The sequence below is a fragment of the Acomys minous genome (assembly GCF_964271855.1).
Source record: "Acomys minous genome assembly, chromosome: 8".
Classification (NCBI taxonomy): Eukaryota; Metazoa; Chordata; class Mammalia; order Rodentia; family Muridae; genus Acomys; species Acomys minous.
The window spans coordinates 119,173,403-119,182,099 of NC_140489.1; the positions used below are offsets into that span (position 1 = coordinate 119,173,403).

The 8,697-nt window shown below is 40.7% G+C and overlaps 1 protein-coding gene across 1 annotated transcript; it reads left to right on the forward strand.

Annotated features, from left to right (window-relative positions):
- The first annotated feature begins 21 nt into the window (after nt 1-21).
- CRIPT (CXXC repeat containing interactor of PDZ3 domain) lies at nt 22-7,822 on the forward strand. The gene is made up of 5 exons (XM_084791908.1): nt 22-175; nt 1,573-1,638; nt 2,466-2,520; nt 6,163-6,266; nt 6,950-7,822. The coding sequence occupies exons 1-5, from the start codon at nt 160-162 to the stop codon at nt 7,012-7,014; spliced, it is 306 nt and encodes a 101-aa protein (XP_084648034.1). The 5' UTR covers nt 22-159; the 3' UTR covers nt 7,015-7,822.
- Nucleotides 7,823-8,697: the final 875 nt, after the last annotated feature.

Below are 8,697 nucleotides of genomic sequence, written 5' to 3' on the forward strand. Positions count from 1 at the left end.
CCCCGGCTTCCAGGTGGGAAGCGGGAGCTGGAGCGGGAGGGCTGGCTGTGAGAACGGAAGCGAGCTGACGTAGCCGGAAGCGGAAGCTTCCTCAGGCTGTGTTGTTGGTTTTTGGCGGCTGGTCCTGCGTCGCCGATTGAGGGGACAGTCAGTGGAAGGATGGTGTGCGAAAAATGTAAGTTAAGGGGCTGCTTCGGTGGGAGGTGGAGGCTGGAGGAACCTGACGTCATTCTCTTGGAATCTCGGGCTTTACTTTTTCTCCTACAAGTCTGTGGTGTAACCTTTGTTTTCCGGTCATTCTTGTCCGCCCCTGGATCCATATAGCCCTACGCTTTCTGTTGAGAAAGGGTCTCGGTTCTGCACCTCTGTGTTTGTTTCTGTCGCCCGCCTCCTGCCCTTCCTGGATCTCTTCAATTCAGATTTCTTGACTGGATCCCAGAGGCTTAATATGGATCTTTAAAAAAAAATCTTTCTGGTAGCATCGAGATTTGCCAGGTGTTAACAAGTAGAAATTCCAGGCTCTGGATTACATTTTAAGATTATAAACAATGAATCATTTCTAGTACTATTAGTATGTTCCCTGTAGTATTTGAGTTTTTATTTTTCTTGCTCTATACTCAAAAAAACCACGCAACATTTAGTACAGATTTTACTTTAAAAATCAATTCAGTGGTTATCTGAAATTAAGTTTAACTGGATATTTTGTATCTTCTTGTCCATTTTTTTTTCATTAATACATCATTGAATCAGGAGGAGAGGCTCATTAGCATACAAAAAAATTTGTGTGGTCACACTGGCTTTAACTCTTTTAGGACCACTCTGTACTTCTAATGAAGCCTTTGAAATTTTTGGAAAATATTTGTTTTTGTTTTCTAACTGCAAAAAGTGTTGATTTTGTTTAAAAACACATCTCTTTTCCTCGAGCTATTCTTTCCTCGACAATCTTTTCTTTGAGAGAGTCCAACTCTTTGTATCCCAATTGCTGTCTAATGTACATGATCCATTTTGTATATATCCCCTCGTACACAGAACTCAGGAAACAGACACCCCCAGGAAGCCAAATTACAGGCGTGTGCCATCAGGCCCAGCCTCCATCCTCAAGCAGTTTTTATTCTTTCTGAAAGTGGGGGAGATGTGTAAACCTAGATTCGTGATTTTATTTTCGACAGTGCCTTGTGTAGTGGTTTGTTTTTGCTTTTGTTTTTTTATATAGTGTTTTGCACATACTAGGTAATTAGAAAATGTTAAAGGGATGAATACGTTTGTCAGAACTGTTTAAAGTATAAACAATGAAAGCGTATTATTACGACATCTTATTGTCCTATATATTTTGTTTAGAACCAGTTATCCGTTGCCCACAGTTACTATGCTAAGTCTTCATTCACTGGTTTCTACCCTAGCATTAGTGAGATGGACTTTTGTAATCTCACTTTCGAAATCATTATGCCCCTCACGCATGATATATAGTTATTATTTTAAAGTCAGCAAAGAAATGGGTTTCATTGCTTTATTTCCACCCAGTGCACACAGCAGATGATAATTCTACTTCTCCTTTGCCATCTTACGTACCAGGTGAAAAGAAACTTGGCACAGTTATCACTCCAGATACATGGAAGGACGGGGCACGGAACACCACAGGTACCGTGTGCTCTCAGGAACCGGGAACTGGGTCGCATGCTTGTGGGTGCTGCTCTGCTCCTTTACTGTTTGCGAAGTGCATGGTAAATGTGTTTACTTCATGTATTAACCGCTGAAGAGTGCTGAGTCCCCTGTGATCTCGTACCTCTTTTTCATCATCTGAATCACATGTGTAGAGTCCTCGCATAGTCAGGACGTGGTAAATCATTCTGTTATTTCGCTGTGTTTCTGTTCGAGTCAGCTGAATAAGGTCTGTATTTAAATTAACTTCCAACATCTAAGTTTTATGTTCTTGAGCAAACGTAAACTGTTTTCACATTTTTTATTAAACACACACAGCAAGGCCAGGTGTGGTGATGCACGCCTTTAATCCCAGCACTTGGGAGGCAGAGGCAGCCTGATCTACAAATTGTGTTCCAGGATAGCTAGAGGCGTCACAGAGAAACCCTGTCTCCAAAAAACAAAAAACAAAACCAAAAAACCCTCACATGAAATAAAGTTTATCTCCAAAGGTCGAGGAAACCCAACTTTTTCTTTATTCAGTCTATGATACCAAAGTAGAGAGATGTTACAGATACAAAGAAAATGTATGCCATTGCCAAAGCACACTATTGAGACTGAATAATAAAGCAATTATATTTTATGCAAGTGTTTTAAGAACTGAACTATTATATAAGTATTTTTAAAAATTAGATAAAGGGTAATTTATTGGTAGGAAGTCAGAGAGTAAACTTTTAAACTCATTCCTGGGTATTGCTCATTATATGTTAAATGCATAGAAGTAAATTCACTGACAAGTATGCACTTTTTTTTTTTTTAATATATAGAAAGTGGTGGAAGGAAGCTGAACGAAAATAAAGCTTTGACTTCAAAAAAAGCAAGGTAGGTGAGCGCATCCCTAGGACGGTCATAAAGCCCCCTTCTCAGGTAGCACCTTCCTAGAGTGAACTTTTGCCTGTTCCATTGTGGTCGAGTTAGTTGTGTTGGCGTATCAAGGCAGGCTGTTTGCTATAATCTGTTCCTCCGCCCTGTACCAGCAGATGAGGATACTAGTGTTACTTTCTACTATTTTACTAGAAGACATGGAATTTGCCTACAAACCAAAGGCACTAAGGAAATACGGAAAAGTCATAAGCTTTGGAGTTGGACCTGAATTTGAATCTAGACTCTGTGTCTTTGTGGTCACGTGACCTTACCCTTTCTAAACAGTACCTTTTTTTTTTTAATCTGAGAATGAGGACAAAATGTCTTTCATCTCAAAAACAGTATTTTGACTCAGTTCATTATATCCAATTTAAATTTTTTCCTGAACCCTCCCCACTGCTGTCCCGTTTCCTTGCTTCCTTTTACCACAGTGAAGGGTTTTATCAGCCAGAATGACCATCTGGAAAGGTCGTGTGATTCCTTTCCAAAGCTTTCCATTGGTTTTCCTTTTCCTGTAGAGTAGAATTTAAGCTCTCTCTACCGCGTCTGTACAAGGCCCTCCATGAGGCGACATCTTCTCTGCTGACTTGGCGTTGTACCACACTCCTCATCTGGCATGTGGCTTTCTCAATAGACTGGCCAATCCCACTGCCCCTAAAGCAGCTCCTGCTCGGGCTCCCAGGATCCTCTTGAGTCCTTGTCCCTTGAAAGTTGGCTGAGATGTGGCCCCCTCAGAGGGGTCCTTAACCAGTGTTTGTCTCCTCACCACAACAGCCTACAGCTGGGATTTTCCTCTGTAACACTTACTAGTTATCTGGAAAACGTGTGGGTTTTTTGGGGGGTAGGGGTGTCTTTATCTTTTCTCTCTGTCCATCATATGAGGTTGGTGAGGGCAAGGACTTTGTAGTGTTCACCTTTGGTATTTAGAACAGTACTTGGGTTTCCTCAATTGTGTGGTATCACCCCAAGGATTAAAAGAAGTAATAATAAAGCTTTTGCTTTATAAGGTGGCTAGCACATATTTAAAAAATTGATAAAAACAGCATAATAGACTTAAAGGTCAATATAGCATCATACTATTTGTTGTTGATTGGCTTGCTGTTTTCTAAGACCATTCAGTTTGTACGAGTTATACGAATTGTGCAACTTCATATACTTTTAATTCCTCTATGCTCATAAATTTTTCTGATTTCTGAGGTCTAGCTATTCTTTTTGAGTACTCTAGCTTATTTTAGTAAGTATACTACTATATTACATTGACTTTTCAATGCCATTATTTATAAGAAGCAAGAAACTCTGGGAGGCTGGAGAGATGGCTCAGTTGTTAAGCTCACATTGCCTTTCCAGAGGACCTGAGTTCAGATGGGCATCAGAAAGCTCACAAACTGCCTGTAACTCCAATTTCAAGGGATCCAGCGCAGTCTTCTGGCCTCTGCAGCACAACATCACCCCTGCCATACAAACACACACATAATTTTAAAAAATAATAGAATCTTTAGAAAGAAAAGGAAAGGCCTGCCAATTAATTGTAAGAGTTCAGAGATGAACAATAAAGTATGGTTTGAGAAAAGGACTCCAAACATCCAAATCTCAATGAACTGTGCTAACTATATGGGAGTAAAGGGATTCTTTAGAGTTTAGAAAGGTTAGCCTTTAAAAGGGACCTGTAAACCTGGCCGTGGTGGTGCATGCTGGTAATGCCAGTGTGTGGGAAGCTGAGGAAGAAGGTAGTAAGTGCTCTGACAGTCTGTGTTGTGTCTGTCTTGAAGAGGAAAAAAAAAAGCAAGCAGAAGGTAGGCTTTGTTTATTATAGAAAATAATGAGGCTGGAGAGATGGATCCGTGATTAAGAGCACTGGCTGCTCTTTCAGAGGACCTGGGTTCAGTTTCCAGCACCTGTGTGGTGGCTTACAGCTGTCTATAACTCCAGTCCCTGGAGATCCAGTCCCCTTTTCTGCCTCCCACAAGCACAACACACATGGCACACAGACATATTTGCAGGCAAGACACCTGTACACCTAAAATAGAAAGAAAGGTTAAAGAAGAAAAAGTAAAAAGAAAAGACTCTGCTGTGCTGTATACCAGACAGGGTACCAGGACTGTGTGGTGCTCTACAGAGAAAATATAAATTAGCTAGAGCATTATTGCCAGTTCTAAAAGAACTATTCTAAAGTTATTTGCCTAGTGTTCCCTATAGGATTCTAAGTATATATAGTAGAAAACCCATTATCCAAAGAGATTAGGCCAGTCAGTTGAAAATGCTTATCAGCATGAGTAGTCACCAGGAGACATCCATGTATATCTTATTTTATTTTAAAGCCTGAACTGTGGATGTATCCGTGTATTGTTGGGTATTGAGATAAAGCCTTTACAGTCTGAGTCTACTGACGAGAATTTTATATCAGTTTCCTCACATAATCCACCACCAAACACATTTTCTGTGCTCATGGCTGTGCCTGGGATCCCAGTGCAATCAGGAATTCAAGGTCAGCCAGCCTGGGAGATGGATGGATAGATGGATAGATAGATAGACAGACAGACAGATAGATAGATATGTAGATAGATAGATAGATAGACAGACAGATAGATAGATAGATAGATAGATATGTAGATAGATAGACAGATGGATAGATAGATAGACAGATAGATAGATATGTAGATAGATAGATAGATAGATATGTAGATAGATAAATAGATAGATATGTAGATAGATAGACAGATGGATAGATAGACAGATAGATAGATAGATAGATAGATAGATAGATAGATAGATATGTAGATAGATAGACAGATGGATAGATAGATAGATAGATATGTAGATAGATAGATAGATATGTAGATAGATAGACAGATGGATAGATAGACAGACAGATAGATAGATAGATAGATAGATAGATAGATAGATATGTAGATAGATAGATAGATAGATATAGATAGATAGTAGATAGATAGATAGATAGATAGATATGTAGATAGATAGATAGATAGATATGTAGATAGATAGATAGATAGATAGATAGATAGATAGATAGATAGGCAGGCAGGCTCAAAACCACCTGTATCCCTATCTCTAAAGGACCTGAACTCTCTGACCTCCATAGCTACCTGCACACACATGTGACAAACATGCACACATATAAAAACAAACACACACACACACACACACACACACACACACACACACACACACACACGGAGTCCTATTTTCAGTGGCTTGCTTGTATCTCATTCAGTAGCAGTTACAACGGTTCATGTTTAGTCATCCTAAAGCAATGGCTTACATTGGTTTTTGTGCTTGCACTCATATTTCATCAATTTTCATATTTATCACACAAATAGAATGACACATACAAGTGATAGGAACAGGTCTGAAAATAAATAAAACTGATTCTTCATAACTATATAGCGTATGTGGAAGGGCAGGGAACACAGGCATTCTACGCAGTCGTGGGCCAGGGGACAGCTGCCTGTCAGGCGAGGAATCTGATGGAAAATGATGCAGTCATTAATCATGGGTGCTGCCTACCAGGGCCCAAGAGTTTCTACTTTAGTATGAGTATCTGTCGTCCTTCCTTTCTTCTTTCTTTCTTTCTCTTTCTAGGTTTGATCCATATGGAAAAAATAAATTCTCCACTTGCAGAATTTGTAAAAGTTCTGTACACCAGCCAGGGTCTCATTACTGTCAAGGCTGTGCATACAAAAAAGGTAAGTTTCTTTAACTTATATTTTCTATTTACATCAAATCTTCTTCATTTATTATTGGTTGAAATAACAGGAGTAGCTTTTCATAAACTGTTAGTCAAATACCCTTCTTTTAAATTTACTAAAATAGAATTTAAAATAAGTTTGTAGGCAAAAAGGTATTCTTTTTCACTTTTACGATTAAGTTCTTTTTTTGTTTGTTTGTTTTCGTTTTTTTGAGACAGTTTCTCTGTGTATCCTTGGCTTTGAGGTTCTTAAAGATACTATTTAGTCTTATATTTATGTGTGTGTGTGACTGTGTCTGTGTGTGTGTGTGTGTACAGCACACCTAGGCAAATGTGCCCAGAGGCCAAAAGAGAGCATGCTGTGTCTTCCTCAGTCATTCTCTGCCTACTCCTTTTTGGGGCAGGGTCCCCCCTGAATCTGAGGCTCTTGTTTCTCATTGGGCCAGAAGCCAGCAAACCCAAGGGATCCTCTTGTCTCCACTTGCATCTGGAGTTACGGGCATTTGTGAACGTAGGTGAATGCTGAACTCTAAACGCCAGGGTACGAGGCTGCAGAGCAAGTGCTCTGAGGCACTGAGCCAGCTCTCCGTTTCCACTAAGTGCAGGTTGAAGCTTTAGATTAACATACATAACCGAGCACTTGATTCTACTTGGTTGCTCTCATGTTTTCTTTTGTTTCAGGCATCTGTGCGATGTGCGGCAAAAAGGTTTTGGATACCAAAAACTACAAGCAGACTTCTGTCTAGATGTGCTGATGGAGTTTCCGGCTTTCTGTGGTTGTACTTTCTGCTGTGACTTTTCGAGGCATAACATGGACGTTCCATTGTACAAAATAACCTGTTTCAAGATGAATGATTGAGTCTAAAACAGGGAAGTTGATCAGTATTCATTTGTTTGCTCTCACCACATTCTCAACACCAGTAATCTACCCAGTCTTCTGCCTTAAGTGGTTATTTTCCTTGTGAGCGTTTTACTGAATCAAGTAAGTGGCAACCTTAGTGGACACGGTATGCCTGAGTTCTGTATGCACTTTCTCTTTAACTCGTACCATGCGTTTTATTTATAGATACTGCAAGTGTGAATTACTGATCCTTTGCTCTAAACTTGACATCCTGGCTTCGAGCTCCTTCCTTATTCACACATGTCACAGTTCTTAGCGTCAGCAGCCCCTTAACTAAACGCAGTGTCGTCATGAGCTGTAAAGCTGGAGGCCATCATTGCTGAGCGCTTCCTTAGTGACCCGTCCTGCCACAGGTCTAAGACAAGTTGCATTTGTTACTTTAAATTTGTTGTTAAAGCTAAAGTGACAGTTGCTGTCTCCCTGAACAAGGGCCCATGGAGTGCCCACGCGTCCAGATGAGAGCACTGTGTTTCAGAGAGATGCATTCTGCCGGCATTGTCCTATATTCAGATTGTCCTGGGAGAGCAGTGCCTGTCCATATGCAGTGAGAATGCATTTCTTCTGTCTGTTCTTGGAGGCAGGAAACAAACTTTTCTTAATCTCTCCACCTCCCCTTCTCCCTCCCAAGAAATAAATAAAGCAAACGTCCTGGCTCTCTGTGGTCCAATGCTGTTGCTGTAGACTGTAGGAGACTATATTGAGGAGTCAAAGGAAGGGTTTTTTCTCTTGCCTTCTTAGGGTTGGGCCTTCTGCCTTTAAAACCCTCAGCTACAAGAAGTGTAGTCTCTGTTTCCGTCTGTAGGATCTTAAATGCACTTCACTGTGTAATGTGGGAGCTACTATAAACAATAAAAAAAGGACAGTGATTATTGTGTTTATCAGAAAGAAATACAAGGGTAATGCAGAATTCAAATAGTAACTCTCATCTGGGCACCATGCGCTTCCTTTAATCCCACCCAGCATTTGGGAGGCAGAGGCAAGTGTATCTCTGTGAGTTCGAAGCCAGCCTGTTCCACAGAGTGAGTTCCAGGACAGCCAGAGATACAAATAGTATCTCTCAGGACAAAAAATACCTTCCTGTGTTTAACTTGGATTTTTTTTTTTTTTTTTTTTTTTTTTTTTTTTTTTTTTTTGAGGCAGGGTTGGTTTTGGTCTTTTTAGAGACAGGGTCTCTACATAGTCTTGGCTGTTCTGGAGACCAAGCGGGTCTCTTGGAGCATTGAGATTTTTAAGCCAAAATCTTAACACAGAGAAGTCATATTAGGACCAGCTGGGCACAGATCTGTTGGTGTGCCTCTGTACCCGTACAGCAGGTCCTCACCCTCTAGCACTGTGGGAGGCTTTGATCTCGGGAAGTCGGAAGCTGGACTAAGTAGTGGTGAGTAAATGGAAGACAAGTTGGAAGGTCCCAGTGTGAGACTGGCAGGGCTGGCTGAGCAGAGTGGAAAGGCTGGCCTCGTGGTGGACCTTTCTCAGCGTGGCAATAGGAGGCCTTTCCACCAGATGGCAACCACGCTCTTCTTGGCTT

Coding starts and splice junctions, on each gene's coding strand:
- CRIPT (XM_084791908.1), top strand. Junction 2,521..6,162: donor TTGACTTCAAAAAAAGCAAG/GTAGGTGAGCGC, acceptor TTCTCTTTCTAG/GTTTGATCCATATGGAAAAA. Junction 6,267..6,949: donor AGGCTGTGCATACAAAAAAG/GTAAGTTTCTTT, acceptor CTTTTGTTTCAG/GCATCTGTGCGATGTGCGGC.